Source organism: Populus nigra, chromosome 1 (assembly GCF_951802175.1).
Source record: "Populus nigra chromosome 1, ddPopNigr1.1, whole genome shotgun sequence".
In the NCBI taxonomy this organism is placed as follows: domain Eukaryota; kingdom Viridiplantae; phylum Streptophyta; class Magnoliopsida; order Malpighiales; family Salicaceae; genus Populus; species Populus nigra.
This window is the reverse complement of record NC_084852.1, coordinates 37,231,705-37,248,651: the sequence shown is the minus strand read 5'-3', so window position 1 is coordinate 37,248,651 and position 16,947 is coordinate 37,231,705. Positions and strand designations below refer to the sequence as shown.

Below are 16,947 nucleotides of genomic sequence, written 5' to 3'. Positions count from 1 at the left end.
ATTAGAACAATATTATTACTAAAATAGATGATCTTCTGAAAATTACCGCATAGTAATTTCAACTCATATATAAATCTACAATTACTGATGACTCTCGAGTTGATATATAAGTTCTTTCCTGTAATTTGACTCTCAAAGTAGCCACACAGCCAAGATAGGGTGTAAAATTATATGCACAGGAAAAAAAAATATAAAAAAAAGAGAGAAAAGGGAAAAGCTCACTCCCATGTATTCTTTCCTTTACGTGGTGACTAAATCCTTTTCTATTTATAATTTGTCCTGTATTAATTTTCATGACATAACAAGTGACACATTCCTTTGTGCTCAGTAGGATTTCCATGAGATCTGTATATATTGTAAGAACCCGAAGAAGCTGAGAAGAGTGCTTAATTAAAAGGATAAAAAAGAGAGAAAATAAGAAACGACAACAAAGAGTTTTAATTTCTGGTCATAGAACCTGAATGTCTAGCTTGGTTTGTTGGATTGATGGGTGGTGTGGAATTTCACCAACACCCACTTCCATCTCTTCAGCTCGATAAGTTGAGTGGACACCATATAGAACATAAAACAAGGTTATCAAGAATGCCCATATACCAAACCTTTGGAAGGACATGGCCTTTAGTGTGGTCATGAGGAAGACATTGAGGAATATTGATGTTACAGCCGGCCATGGCATGAATGGCACTGACCACTCTTCATTAGGTTGGCAAACGGAAGGCACCAAGTATTGAAAGAAAGCTGTGATTGCAATCATGAATCCACCAAGTACTGGTAAAGCCCACCATTGCTCGTCAAGTTTCCATGACATAGAGAAGCCAATTGCAGTAGAAGAGAGAAGGACGAGGAACAAGAGGGTTTGTGAAGGAGGGTTGTGGCTAATGACAACATACCGACGATAGATGAGAGCATTGGCCACCATGTAGAACACCAAGAGTGTGCTGATGGAGATTATTTCAAGAATTATGCTGAGTTCGGTAAAGAGTGCGATTGAAGCTGTGCAAAGACCTAGAATATCATGAAAACAGTACAGAATATTCAGTATACTATTGGATCCCTCTTTCCCTTTTCTTTCGTTGGATTAGCCTCCGTTTAATTTTTTCTCTATATGAATATAGCCTAGTTAAAATGGGGAGAGATACAGATGAAGAAGATTTATGAGTTAAGAAAGTGGATCGGACTTCAAGTCTACTGATTAAAATGGGAATCTTAATTTCTTTAGTGCTATGACTCAGAGGGCCGGGAAGCAGAAGGAATTACTTACCCAAGAAGAGCGTGGCATTCAAAGGGGTGCCTGTGGAGGGATTCACCTTGGCGAACCAAGAAGGCACAAGCCGGGCCCTTCCAATGACACAAAGGTATCTAGCTTGGCCTAACATTGCAACCAGGAGAGAAGCAACAATTCCCAAACTCGCTCCGGCCCCAACCACATTGCTTGCCCACTTCCACCCGATCTTTTCGAAAGCGACAGAAAATGATGCATCTTTATCTATCTGCAAATGATTTGGAAGGATACCTAATTATTAGGATATTTATGCACTAAAAGAGGATTATGATGTCTGCAATTTTGACTTATAACGTAATTAAGAGATAGATTCATTACCATATTGAAAGGCACCAACAAGCATAAAGATAAGGCCATGAGGCAATATAGCCCGGTGACAATGAGAACAGAACCTAAAATGCCCACCGGAAGGCTTTTTGCAGGGTTTTGGATCTCTTCTGCCATGGTTGAAACCGAGTCGTAGCCAATATAGCTGAAGTAAACTATAGCTGCTCCATTAAAAACACCCTTGACACCGAAAGGAGCAAGCCCTCCTGGCTCAACCAAGTTCCTGGCACTCCCTTTGGAGAAACCAACAATTATGATGAATCCGAAGAAAATCACATGAAAGACTGTCATAATAAGGTTCAATATCGAGCTTTCCTTTGTGCTGCAATCCCATAAAAGAAACATCCATCACTTTCAAAATCCCACTAACCACTTACTTCGGAAAAAAAATAATTCAATCAGTACTGCTAGTGATGGTTACAGAACCAATAGAAAAAAATAAAACACTACCTATACTAATTGTAACAAAAACAATATAATATTAATCCTGCCCAAAGCCTATATATATATAGATCCAATGGAAATGATTCACCATTGATCATATTAATCCACCTCTAAGACATAATTGTCTAGATCCACTAGTAAGTAGATATTGATAAGCGAAATGGCCACTTAAACCTTTCCAACGAAAGATCTAGCTAGCGACATAAATTTGCAAGCACCATGATTAATATACAAGAACATCAAACACTAGTCGATCACAAATAAATAAATAGATATGAAGCAAACAAAACAAAGGTAATAAGAGACCAAACCTATGGCAAAGACAGAGAGTAAGGAGAAGAATAAGAGCCACAGCTGGAAAATCCAACATATTGTAACCCTCTGCTACTCCATCCACTTCAATTCTCCATGAGCTTGGGTTCTCCCCCACAGCATGGCATAGATATTCTGTGAAAGTTCTTGCAACCGCAGCATTCGATAATACATATTCCATTAGTATGTTTGCCCCAGCAAAATAACCTATAAACTCTCCTGTGTCATATAAAAAATAAGAACCAAAATAACGTTAATACATTATATATCGAGAAAAAGAAAGAAACAATTCTAACAACATCATTTTAATCCTAATGCTTGTCTATCAAGATTATTAATGGAGAAAGTAAGCAAGAGTTGTTCTGTAAATTATTGATACCAAAGGTCACTCTAAGATAGCTGAAGGCCCCCCCAGCAACGGGAATCTGAACAGAAAACTCAGTGTAACATAAAGAAGAAAAGAGGGCTGATATTCCAGCAATGATATAAGAGATGAAAACTGATGGGCCAGAGGTTTTAAGGGCTACAGGGCCAGTGGTAACAAAAACTCCAACACCAAGCATCCCTCCTATACCAAGAGCTATCAAGTCATACCACTTGAGCTTCCTCATCATGTCTGCACCAGACCTCAGCCTAACTTGGTTAAGCTCCTGGTCAGGAGTCCATGTAGCTAGCATTCTTTTTCTAAGCCTGTGAGGGGTTTGAGAGAGGGACTGGAGATAGTTAGAGAAGGAAATGTTTGTGGGTGTGGATTGAACGGTTGCCATATTGCTAGCGAAAGAAGAAGGGAGTGTTTTTTGGCTTTCCATGAGAATTGCTTGGGGGTGAGGGTTTTAAAATATGAAGCTGAGGGAGGATATAATGCTAGATTCTTTCACTAAAGGTTGATGGGGAGCCCAAATGGGTGCCCCTACTGGCTTTATTGAAAATACCTAGTTGCCCATTGAGATAATGGGAAATGTCCAGTATAGCCTTTCACAGCTTTTGAGTGCCCCAAGACCCCAGAGAGGCTGTTCAGCCATGGAAGCATGCAAAAAAAAAAAAAAAAGGGGTAGAAAAAGGCTCAGCCATTTTGAAAATGAGATTGTTAAGAGGAATCACAGTGTGATCAGAAGGGCCTAGCTTTGACCTAATCTTCAAGAATTTCCTCATCTGAAACTTTGAAAAGATGTGGCAAGCATCCCCATATATCCTTTGTTAAAGCAGCTTAAGATCTCTTCACCGCTGGCTCTCAAGAACATTTGGGCTTGATTCCTCAACACAGAATGTCGCAGTTGCAATGCCTGCCGTTAAAGTCAAACACGTGTGAGTGCAGTGTTGTCCTAGTCTATGATGTATTGATTTTTTCTTTGATTATTTTTACCATATGCATGATTTTATGATTCTTTAAAACAAGAGAGATAATATATTACTGCTTTTTTTATCCTTTCACGGATATGCTAGCTAGGACTCCAGTACTCAAGAAGAAAACTCATATACAGTTCTTGTAAAAGAAATGATTGTTTAAAATCTCTAAGGTTCGAGTATGATAATATTTTTCCTTTGATATTTAAAAAATTATACTCGGGTCAATAGAAATCTGGTGAAAAGACTAAAATATTTGTGTATTTAATATTATTTAAAATCATTTGTTTTATTCTCCGTTTATCTCATTTTCTTCTTTCTCTACAAATCGACCAGGAGCGAAAAAAATCAACCATAAATTGATCAAATCCAACAAGCCCATTCAACAAACACATCTTCTCTGCTAGATTTTTTTGTTAAAATCTTCTTTTATTTTCTGGTAGTAATGCATTGTTAGGCATGATGAAACCCTAACCCTAAACATCGATTTGTAAAAATTGAGATGTTAAAATTCACACCAACTGCAAAATTGTTTTTTTAAATATTGATTATTTTGTATCCCAAACAAAACCCTTATCAAAATCCGTAAAAAATCCTAATAGATGAGCCCATCAATCCCAAACAAAACCCTAAAAAAGGAGTTGTGGTCTAAATTTTTATGTTAAATCATAATGATTTATAATCCTAAACACCAATCATGATTTGTAAATGAATTTGTGTTGTTGTTTCAAAACTCTAGAAAAAGCACTATTTAAATCTTTTATTTGTAAGTTATTATTTACTTGATGGATTCAAATCCTAAATTTCTAATTATTAATCATCCTTATTTAATCTTTAGATATATTTCTCAGGTTATACAATGTCAAATTTTGTTATGCATCATGATAGTAACAATTAAGTTCAAGAAAGTTATGGCTCTGACTATACATTATACATAGACCTATTGTTTATGTGTAAATAAGCGTTTAATATTGATTTTAAGGGATTTATAATTCAAGATGATGGAACAATGAAGTTTTTTTTATGATGCATCTACAAACTTCTCATGAACCTCCTTTTCAAACTCCTTTACACTTATTATGTTAAGCTCTCTTTTTTTCTTGTTATTGTCACTAGGCCATAACGATAATCCAATAAAATGAATTCTTTTACCTTTGAAAGTTACTTGATAGAAAAAAAAGATATCTATATCATATAGCCAAAGCCTATCTAAAATGACATGCCCTGTATCTATTGAAGTTACATCACATCAAATCTCATTATGGTAATCTATAAATTTGATAGGAAAAGGACATATCTCCTTGATTTAAATTGAGGTGTTGTTAATCCATAAACACTATAGGGTTTAAGGTGGGAGGTATAATTTAGACCTAAATGGGCTACACTATTAGAAGATATATACTTCATTGATACAACTTACACTATCTATAATGATCTTCCAACTTTTATCGCTAAAATTAATTTAAGTATAAAAAGTAACAATCATTATCTAATCTTTGATTCCTTTAGGTTATGTTAGGGCACAATTAACTACACTTAATTTTATTATCTTAAATCATACCATGTCTTACTCCATCCAAGTACATATTGATTGCACACAACTTAGTATATATATTGGATCGTTCTCATTCTTCTTATCTAACCTATTATTTTACTTTTAAATCTAATGAATTGCTTTGAAAGATTCACATTATAATAGTGCAAGTTGATGAAAGTTCCTTTGGAAACAAAAAAACATAAAGCAAATCAAATAAATAACAAGTATAGCAGAAATTTTTACTTTTTTTTATCAGACATTTCGAAAGAACAAAGGGATTATATCATTTCATGGTGGATTAGTCAATTATTGGGTTGAGCTGGATTTGAACCAGCGTAGGCATATTGCCAACGAATTTACAGTCCATCCCCATTAACCGCTCGGGCATCAACCCAGGAAGAAAAAATTCTAGACTTCTTAAGAATCCCCCATCAACTTCCTTTTGTAATACCCTACCCCTAGGGGAAGTCGAATCCCCGCTACCTCCTTGAAAGAGAGATGTCCTAAACCACTAGACGATGGGGGCACATTTGCCCGATCGTCAGTATATTATACTCATAGTATGAACAATTTTTTAAAATTATCAATAGAATGAATTTCAATCGATTTTTCTATATTATTATATTCTAATAATATAGATAATATAGGAAAAATAGAAGAATTATATAAAATCTATTTACTTTACATAGATTTTATGTAGAATCTATTTCTATAGATATGGATTATCCGCGTGTTGGCTCATTTCAGAATTGAATCAAATGGGCTCTTTTAACTTATTGAAAATCCTTCGGATCAAATGTATACACTTGATCACCATAGTTGCCCTTTTCACGTATATCATCTTGATTCTTGGTGAATAAGGTCTTATTAGTACAATTGGTTATGACATGATCAAAATCTAAATATCTAAAACATTGAATCTCTTAAATCATATTAGATAATTCATTGAGAATACATTTACCCTTGTCATTTTTAGGAACCTAGGGAGTATTAGGATTGGGTTTACGAGATAAAACATTTAACAAAGAATTATTATTTCCAAATTAGAACTTACTAGGGAAATACTATGGGTCTTAATATTTCATCCATCGACTTTTCATGACCAACTCATAGTCTTGCACTGAGATATAAGCTTGGTCTAAGGGTAGACATACCTTAAAGTACAACCTCTCTCCTAATATCATCATTCAAACCCTTACAAAACCTACTTATAGTCATTGCATCATCCTTTCTTACAACACATCTCATCTTATACTCACCGAACTATGCCACATATTCATTAATAAACTTATTTCCTTGCTTAAAATTGTTTCATTGATTTAAAAGAATTCCTCTATAAGATCAATGCAAGTATTTCTCTTATAATTTCTATTTTATCTTAACATAATTAGTAATGTAAGGTCATGTCTTTTATCTAAATACTCTTTAACACTTTTCCAATAGTGTTAGGTGATATCACTAAGGTTTATCTTTGCAAACCTAATTACTTTTTAATTCTTAGATAAGTGTTCTATGTTATGAATCCACCTAGTAAAAATTCATGGATCAAGACAACCATTAAAATCTAGGGCCTCTATTTTGATATGTTTTATGACCCGATCATCAGGTTCATTATAGACGTCGTGGTGCCAATGATTGTGGTGTTTATTGTGAATTGGCATAGGATGATATTGATAGTTATTGTTGGGATATTTGTTATCACTAGATTGTCTTACCTGAAAAGTCTTTATGGACTTAACTCTCTTGGAAAGGTTGGTGATTTGATTAGAAAGGTTGGTCATTTGAGTGCACATGAGTTGTAATTGCTCTTGAATATCTCTAAGGCTATTACTAGGAGTTGGATTCATGGTAAGTGTGAACTAAGAGCTGGACACTAAAAGACCACTCTATAAATATATACATGAAATCACAAATGATTCATGCAAGTAAAATGCAATACAAAAATAAAGCTAATATTTAGTTATTTATTTGTTTCGAAGATCAATCAATAATAAAATACACCAGGAAAATCACAAGTATACAATGTTTAACCTCTTAATATAAATGGGTAACCAAACACAGCATCATAATTTTCCACTAATCTAAGAAAGCTTCATAATTAATAAAGGACTATATGTTAAATATAAATGATGAAATAGGCTAATAAGAAAAGATATTATATAAAAAAGTGAGATGGGGTTTTTTTTTTGTAATTTTATTGGCACAAAAGTAATATTATAATTATAAATAACAAGTGCAAAATGAGAGAAGTAAAATTCAACGAGCTGTGAGGTTGAGTGATTTACCTCCCTTATTGTTTGACGATTATGTCATGTTAGTTGGATCATTGTTGTTGATGCAGGTAGAACCACTAATGTAGTGTTGTACCGACTTACTTGTTTGGTGATATTATTTTTTTTAATCAATATAGAGCAAAACAAATTACAACTAAATAAGGAAATGCTCTGATTATACGGTAACAAGATCGCGAACTCCTATGTGTGATCAGGATGGTTAGAGGTACAACCTAGTGACATGAATTTGTTGCTATTGGAAAGAACTCATGGCTAATATGAATGAGATGTCGGGATTGTTGGTGCTGATATACAGTGATGGATTTCGGGCATGGTTTTTGTGGATGTTGAACTGATTTTTTGGTGTTAATTGATCTAAATTTCTATGTTAATAGGATGGGTGATGTGGTTGTATTGACATGGACTCCTGATTTGCTATACTAGGTGACAATTGATGGTGTGGTTATGGCTATTGTTCTGAATGAGGGCTGGTGGTTAGTTTGTGGCGTTGTTGGAGCCTGAACCTAGTGGCATGGGCTCGTTGCTCATGGTGGTTGTTGAAGATCAATTATCGTGGATGATTTTCACTAATAAACAATGAGTTTGATGTCTTAGTGATGGTTTTATTAATGATGAAGAGGTTATTGGGTTATAATGGGTGGTGGTTGAACTGGTTTTTGGTGGTTTTAGATGATAGTTGCCAATGAAGATGAATAGTGTGGTTAGGGTTTTGGAACAAAATTTTACCTATATATATATCAAAAGGCTCTCCACAAATTATAGCGTTTTAAAATTGTGTTGAATTTTGAGGTTTTGAACTACTTTAATGAATTGTTTAATTATAGGCATAATTAAAAGCCTTGTTTTAATATCAAAGTTGATGCAAGACAAGTAATAATTTAAAAAAACTAAAAAAAAAAGAAGAAGGCGAGAATGAAAAGAGGAAACTAATTCAATTCATCATAAATTGACTACAATGTAAGAAATCCATGCATTCTTAACTCAGTAAGTAAAATGATATCAATTATATAAGCAAGAATATATAAAGTATGATCTTTTAAATGTTAGAAAATAATTGTTATTGTGCTAGAACCTTGAAAAAATCTAAGCAATTTCTTCTTAAAAAAAAAAGCACAGGTAATTAACCTTTTAATATGCATGATTTCTCAAATAGAATAAACTAATGATGTGAATAGTTATGAACTTAGGTAATCTCTCCTCTCGGAGTTTATATTTAATTAGAATTAAGTGTATCTAAAAATGAAGTCAACAAATTAAATTCACTTGCACTATATATCCTATTAGCTCATGCTTGATATCATGCCATTCAATATTCTCCTATGCATATTTAATATATCAAGTTTCTCTTTGCATGCACTCATGGGAACTTCCTACTTCCTCAACCCTAGCTGCTTTACAAAGTCACTGAATATTAGCTAGTAATTAGTAATCGGTGGTTTTGAGATTTCTATCTGGAATCCAACCAGTCGGTCCATACAATTAAAAATTAGCATTTTTTTGAAGCATCTCGAATATCTTTTGCAGATGTTGGCTTCATATATACACACACTTGAATATTGTACGCATCCCGGCCTTGTGGCTCTATATATAGGGTATATACCTTGTAGTAATTGTACCTGTCCTTCTTCGGCTGTAGAGATCATACAAACAACTCTGATTTTATCCTCTCCCTTTTCTTAATTTTCTCTTATTCAGCCTATATATAGTAGTGCTTCTATAGAACAAAAAGGAAGAAGAGGTATTTGAAAGAAACGTCACGTAACTTTGTGTAAAAAAAAAAGAAAATGGATGGGGATTTGCGAATCACTTGTAGCAGTTAACGCTTAGAGGTGATATTGGTGCAAATTTTATTAAAAGCACAAGTGGGATGCAGGGAGTTTATCTTGCTTCACACACTCTCTCTTTAAAGTCTATCTTCTATCATTAATTATTATTTGTTCTTAGAATCAATCTGAAGTCAAAAGCCACATTCCTTGGCATGAATCAAATTCAAATGTTCTTGGCAAAGACCTTCATGGGATTGCATAAAATCCATTTGCATATCCAACTTATTGGTAAGTGGAAGGACCTGTGAATCATTTGATCTCACATCCGTGATTTGAAAGCATATATGAAGAGATTGCTCCCAAAAAAAGAAATTCTTGGGATTTATTGAGTGGCCAAAATGTGCTTTTGTGTCACAATGAGAGGCCTGGGTATCTTGCCGCTATTGGGACCATCCATATATAATCCATATGGCACACCGATTGAGAGATGGGCATGCTGCTGATCTGGTTTAATGGAACCTATCCAAATTCAATGCCAATATTCATGCTTCCAAAGTGAAATAATTAATGAGACTCATAAAGTGGGTAATGTTTGTTGTAGATCTAAATTATGGAGGACGGGTTAATTTATGAACCAATTATATTGCTAATTAAAGCACGCCATCACCTTCATCCCTTTCATTACTAGCAATTCCATAGATGACACCCTCCTTTTTTTTTTCTTTTTTTTTGGTGATGTATGCTTATCTTTGATTTGCCTGGTTATAAGTTACAAGGAAATTATGTTTCCTTGCAAACCATTGAATTACCCCCTGGATAAAAACCCATTCAAGATCCAAGTTGCTTCTCCACGTTCCTCTTTCTCTATTTGTGCACATAGATTTTGTGCTCATAAATCATTAATATCATGCCATTAAATCTTTAAAATATCCAAATTAAGTACACACTCAGCCATTTATCTTTAAACTAATCAAAGGAATTTCGAGTCATACATTAATCACATTAATTTAAGGTACAATTAACTAAGATTGGGATACATTTGGAGACACTAAGCTGTGATATTTATAAAGATTATATTGTAATAAGCATATTCACATGACTAAAATAAAAGGAGAGAGGGTCAAGACTCAAGAGAGAGTGGGATTTTTTTACAAAGCTTTTTCTATGTGATTGGTAGATAAGTTACATTGAAGGAGGATACAGGAAGCACTCGGAGCCACTTTACACTAGTTTTCTTGGGAGGGTCGTCTAAATTTGCTTTGACCTCACTCCCCACCTCTCCTTCCTCGATCGCTAGCAGGTCTCTAACAGTACTGTCGATAAAAAAAGAAAGAAAGACTTTTGACATATCTAATTATGCTAATGGAACCTTCACAATTATGGCCATGCATTATGTGAAAAGTGCTTTGTTTTATAATCAGAAAGAGACAAATATTTACTTAAACAGAAGAGTGGAGAAAATTCGTAAAAGAGTGATCACCCATGATATGAACATGAAGGTATATATATTGCATGGCTTATTGTCTTAATTTTAGTATTCTTAATTAATCACCTTAATTATCAATATTGTGGCTTCTTAATTGTAATCAAAGTTTATGATTAAATTAATGCAACTAAGAAGCCATCGCCAGAACATGATGAAATATGCTCTCTTTTAAATTTTGTCCCTAATCACTACCGGTAGAGTTAATTTAGACCGGAGGCAGATGAATATGATAGGATAAAAAAGCATTAACATATACATGTATGTATGTTTAGAGAGAGGTAATTTTTATTTTAAAGGGTTTTTTTTTATAGAAAATATATATCATAATTGTTTTTGCAAAACTCGATATATATATTAAGGGTGTTTGGTATAATAATAGTGGTTAATTTTTAAAATATTTTTTTTAGAAATATATTAAAATAATATTTTTTTATTTTTTAAAAATTTATTTTTTATATTAACGATGGAAAAACAACTAAAAATTAAAAATATTTAAAACTCAAGCTGACAGACTTTTTTTTTTTGAAGGACCTTCGTATTCTGAAGGCTGCTTTTGAGTGTCCTTGGTTTTTAGCAGGTGACTTCAACGAAACTATGTTGCGAAGTGACAGAAGCAGTGGTTTCATTAACAAGGTGGGTTCAACGGCTTTTAGAATTTTTATTGATGATTGCAACCTAATCGAGTACAACATGTCAGAGGGTCTGTACACCTGGTTTCGTGGGGGATCCATGAGTAAACTAGACCGTATTTTTTTAGTCCTTGTTGTCATTTGCAATTCCCCCTTTTATCTCTTCGACGGCTTCCAAGAGGGTTCTCTGATCATTGCCCTTTAATCCTAGGGGTTTCACCTGTAGAAAAAGGTTGGATTCCTTTCAAATTCATGGATTGTTGGCTCCATCATTCAAATTTTAAAGATATCGTAAAGGGTATATGGGATGAAGCTTGCAATGAATTTTCAGGTCAGTTCAAGCTCATTAAGAAGCTCAACTTTATGGCAACTCGGCTCAGACAGTGGAATAGGGTTGGTTTTGGGCATCAGGAGACTGCTTTGTCATTGATCCAAAGCAATATTTCAGCTATAGAAAAGAAATCAGAGTATAGGCAATTATCTACTGCAGAGCAGAACTCGTTTGATTCATTGATCAAGAAACAGTGGCAATGTAACTTGCATATAGAAAGCATGTGGCATCAAAAGTCTCGCCAAATTTGGTGTCGCCTAGGCGATCGCAACACGCGTTTCTTCCATCTAGTTGCTAACTTCAGGAGGGCTAAAAACCATCTCCTGAAAGTGGTTCATAATGGTTCTGTTGTTGAAGGTTTACCGGTTGTAAAAGATGCGGCAGTTAACTTCTTCTCCAACTTATTCAGAAGTCCTGATAGATTCCGAATTGGTTTAGGGCCTATTGGTTTTAAAACACTCTCGGCTTCTTCTTCAGCTAGCTTGGAGCGAGATATCACTTTGGAAGAATTAAAGCAGAGTGTTTGGGATTGTGATGGGAGCAAGAGTCCGGGTCTAGATGGTTTCAATTTCAAATTCTACAGGCTTGCTTGGAATTTCATTGCAGATGATCTGTTAGACCTGGCCAAGAATTTCTTCAAAACAGGTAGGCTTTCAAAAGGAGTCAATCATGCTTATGTTCATCTAATTCCGAAGATAGCTTCCCCAGTTGGCTTCAAAGATTTCAGGCCTCTTAGTTTGATTCATGGCATTTACAAGATAATGGCTAAGGTTCTTTCCAGCCATCTGAAAGCGGTTATGCATGACCTTATTAGTGAGAATCAAACAGCTTTCTTGGCAGGGAGGCAAATAATTGATGGGTTTTTGGTTGCCAATGAAGCAGTTCATTCCTTGAAAAGACACAAAGTGTCGAGCCTTATCTTTAAGATGGATTTTCACAAAGCTTTCGATAGTGTGCAGTGGGATTATTTAGTGCAGGTTATAAGGCATATGGGTTTTGGTGAAAATAGATTAATTGGATCAACACTTGCATCTCCACTGCAAAATTATCAGTGCTGATTAATGGATCTCCTTCTAAGGAATTCTTGATGGGTCGTGGGATTTGCCAAGGTGACCCCCTTTCTCCATTCCTTTTTCTAATAGCAGCAGAGGGATTATCTTTTCAAAGAGCAGCTTCAAATGATCTTTTCAAAGGTATCCCTTTTGGAGACAGCTTTTGCCTCAGTCACCTACAATATGCAGACGACACTTTGATCTTCATGCCTTCTAATCTTCATATGGTCAAAACAGTTAAAAGGATCCTGTTGTGGTTTGCTATTTGTTCAGGTTTGCACATTAACTTCCATAAAAGCTCTTTTATTGGCATAAATGTTGGGGAAGATACTTGTGCTAGTATGGCATATTCAGTCTTTTGCAGATTTGATTTCTTGCCTTGCTCTTATCTAGGCATGCCTTTAGGATCCAATCCTAAAAGATTGTCTACATGGAAGCCTATTATTGAGAATTTCAGACGAAAGTTGAGCATGTGGAGAGGTCGTATGCTTAGTATGGCAGGACGTATCTGCCTAATCAAAAGTGTCTTAAGTTCATTGCCAGTATATTATATGTCTTCTTTTCTTATGCCGAAAGGTGTCTGTAATATACTAACATCTATTCAACGAAGATTCTTGTGGTCTGGAGTGGCGAAGCAAAAGAAAATCTGCAAGGTGCAGTGGCGTATTGTTGTGAAAGCTAGAAAAGAAGGAGCCTCGGGTTGGGTTCTTTAATGTCAAAAAATATATCCATGCTTTTCAAATGGATATGGAGGCTAAGCTTACCAGACCATGCTTTATGGAAACAAGTAGCAACCCATCTTTACTCCCCAACTTTCGAGAATGGAATCCCAAAATTGCATGGTCATATTTCCCCATTTTGGAAACACGTTTTGTCAATCTTGGATCCAAACAGTGTCATCGGTTTAGTATTGCGTGAAAACATTAAATTCAAGATTGGAGATGGATCCTCCATCCTTTTCTGGTCTGACGTGTGGATAGGATCAAATGCTTTACGTAGCATTTTCCCTAAGCTTTACCAAATTTCTACTTTTCGGAATGGTTTGGTTAATGAGATGGGTCAATGGGTGAATGATCAATGGCGATGGAATCGGGTTTGGTGTAGGAAGCTCTTATCTTATGAAGAGCAACAATATCATCATTTGCTCTCAATGCTGGAGCCAACGATAATTCATCAAGGAAAAGATGACAAACTTATATGGCCATGCAATTCTGATGGCAGCTTCTCAGTTAAATCGTGTTGCACCCTAATTGACAATACCTCCTCTGCGACTGATAGAGTCTTCGAAGCCAATGTTCGGATTAAAGGGGCCCCTCCGAAAGTTCAGGTGTTTCTCTGATTGGCAGTACAGGACAAAGTTAGTACAAGAGCTTTTCTCCATCAACGGACTATTTTGTCTGCCACACAAGCTTCATGTGTCTTTTGCAGCTCAAATTTGGAAACCTCAGAGCATCTTTTTATACATTGTAACTTTTCTAGGAGTGTTTGGATGAAAGTTTTGGATTGGTGGGGTATCCAATGTTGTTTATATGGTTGCTGAGGAACAAAATTGTTTTTTAGGAGGGAATTATAAACTTGTTTGATTGTTTCTCCACCATCCTTCATCGGGTTGCTATTTGGTTGCATACTCAAGATTCAAACTTTAATTATACAGGAAATGACCTCTTAAGATCTTCTGATGGCATCAAATTATGGTGTAATAAGAAATCTTAGGTAATCTTCTTGTTGTTTGCTGTAGTAGATCAGTTTTTTTCTTTTTTTTCTTTTTTCTTTTTTATATCGCTTGTATTTCTCTTTGGTTATTCACTTTATAGCCTTCTCAATATACTCTCGATGATTATAAAAAAAAATACTATTCTAAATAACCTTTTTAAAAGGGCTATTTTACTCCTCGGGGGCAACTGCTGCATGCGCCACTATCCTAGATCCCCACGTAAAACACGACATCATATTTATAGTATATATGTTAGCTTACATAAATATATAGGGGAAGAGAGAGATAGAGTTGTGGTCTATCTTCGACAAAAGTAAATCAATAGGATAATTAAATTACATATAGTGCCTGTTTGGGAGGTTCACAGTCCATTACAAACATTAATATTTGATTTAAGTTAAAAATTGAGTTTTGTTTTAATGGGATCCACTTAAATTGCGGCTGTGATTGCGGTTTAATAAAAGTAAAATTTATGTGTTTCTACTCTACTTTTCATGTAAATTAATTGGTTGCTCCACTGTTCACATTAATAGTTGAGAAATAGAGAGTTAATTATAATTTACTCTCTACATAGTGGAGAAGTGGAGAGTAATTCACTCTCAATTGTTCACGTGAACAGTTAAAAGTGAATTATTCTCCACTATTCACATGAATCGTGAAGATGCTCTTCACTGTTTATGACCTGGACGAGTTCCTGTCATAACCTAAATGCATTGGATTGGGTCCGACATAATAAAATAAAAAAAATCCAACAAAATTTTTCAAGTATTGTGTTTTATTCGAAAAACTAGTGTTTAATATTATCTAATGACACGATATAATTATATTAGAAGAAGATTCCATGATAACATAGCATTTGCAAAATTTGATAGCAATCCCAATCTTATTTTTGATGATATTTTACCTAATATTGTTGTACACTCAAAAAGCCTTGGAAAGCATTCTTAACCAAACACATTTAAAAAATTCAATTTTTTTGCTTAAAATTAATATTTTTTTAGTATTTTTGGTTCGTTTTGATGCGTCGATATAAAAAATAATTTTTTTAAAATAAGAAAACATCTTCTTGATATATTTTTAAGCGTAAAGCAATTTAAACCGCAACCGTTACCACAATCCCAAACAGACTAAAAGTACTTATTATAAAATAATTTTTTTTAAACCGCAACCGTTACCTGATATTGTAGTTGTTTTGTTCAGTATTATAATAATGTTTAATAATTGGCTCCTATATTATGTTTATAAATATTTAAAACAACTAGATAATATATGGTTAAATCTTATTGTTATACTTTTGAGATATAAAATAACCAATAAGAATTATAACATACTATAAATAATTTAATAAATATATTTTTTTAATTGAATTAATTATATTCTCTTAAACTTGCATGATATGTATCTATAATATTTTTCAAAAAAAAAAGATGATAATATATATAGAGAGATATATCATTTCAATAAAATAAATGATACACATTCATACATACATGCACAACCCTCTATATATATATAGAGAGAGAGAGAGAGGGAAAGAGAGAGTTACGTGAAATATGTTTGATAGATGTAGTTTTTTTGAAAAACAATGGAAGATTTTTCATTTTAATTAAAAGAATATATCTCACGGTAAGCATTTGTGATTTTGCTTTGAAATAAATAGACACAAAATCTGGATTTAATTAAAGAAATCAATGGAGCCGGTGGATGATCGGGATTATTTATGGAAGTAGCATATGGATGGATTATGAGAGCATGCAGGCCAACTTTCACACGGATCATGTCACCTCACGCTACTCCACATTAAATCATTATACCAAGATATATATATATATATAAGTAATTAAGAGCAAATCTTTTTCCCATACCTGCAGGCCTGCCTGCCTTCTCTTTAATGCAAATGGCTTTCGGCCCTTATTTAATCGATTGATCCGACGCCCTTCACAGAGCTCATATTCATTAATTTATTTGTATAGATTAAGGGGAAATGACATTCATGATCAGAGCAATTTGTTAAGGAAATGATTATAATCTCCATTGGCCACTCATTCCCTCTGGTGTGCAATTAAAAGCCAATTACAATCTATGGGAATCCTACTGATCTAGAGGCGTCGATCTCTTCTTTATTACTACTCTCATTAAAGTTTCATCAAATACTTCCAGCGAGCATGAAGATCATGGGTTTGATGAGATGAGTACATGTTATGAAACGAAGAATGAATAAAGAAATGAGCACCACAGATTTCTTGATACAGATTGCTGAGTCCCTATACCATTAATGGTTTTGAGCATGATCAGTGGTATGCTTAGGCAATCGTCCACCCCCTTGATCCAATGATTTTGCCAAGTGCAGTTTCCTATTTGGGATAGGATAGGGCATCTGCCATTGGAATATTGATCCTGTTATTTATTGAGGTCCTTTGGAACATTAA

At 34.4% G+C, this 16,947-nt stretch overlaps 1 protein-coding gene and 1 non-coding gene across 2 annotated transcripts; both read right to left on the bottom strand.

Annotated features, from left to right (window-relative positions):
• Window positions 1-351: 351 nt before the first annotated feature.
• Window positions 352-3,311, bottom strand: LOC133684203 (cationic amino acid transporter 6, chloroplastic-like). Its single transcript, XM_062106821.1, has 5 exons — window positions 2,745-3,311; window positions 2,365-2,584; window positions 1,601-1,931; window positions 1,262-1,490; window positions 352-1,005 (listed from the first exon to the last, which is right to left on the bottom strand). The coding sequence occupies exons 1-5, from the start codon at window positions 3,172-3,174 to the stop codon at window positions 449-451; spliced, it is 1,767 nt and encodes a 588-aa protein (XP_061962805.1). The 5' UTR covers window positions 3,175-3,311; the 3' UTR covers window positions 352-448.
• Window positions 3,312-5,556: 2,245 nt separating this feature from the next.
• On the bottom strand, window positions 5,557-5,640 carry TRNAY-GUA (transfer RNA tyrosine (anticodon GUA)). Its single transcript has one exon. It is a non-coding gene; the product is annotated as a tRNA-Tyr (tRNA).
• Window positions 5,641-16,947: the final 11,307 nt, after the last annotated feature.

Bases quoted from the DNA above. Each gene is read 5' to 3' on its own strand.
- LOC133684203 (XM_062106821.1), bottom strand. From the start codon at position 3,174: ATGGAAAGCCAAAAAACACTCCCTTCTTCTTTCGCTAGCAATATGGCA. The intron at 1,932-2,364 runs GTTTGGTCTCTT...ATGGGATTGCAG, and splicing joins ACTCTCTGTCTTTGCCATAG to CACAAAGGAAAGCTCGATAT. The intron at 1,006-1,261 runs GTAAGTAATTCC...ATGATATTCTAG, and splicing joins GAATGCCACGCTCTTCTTGG to GTCTTTGCACAGCTTCAATC.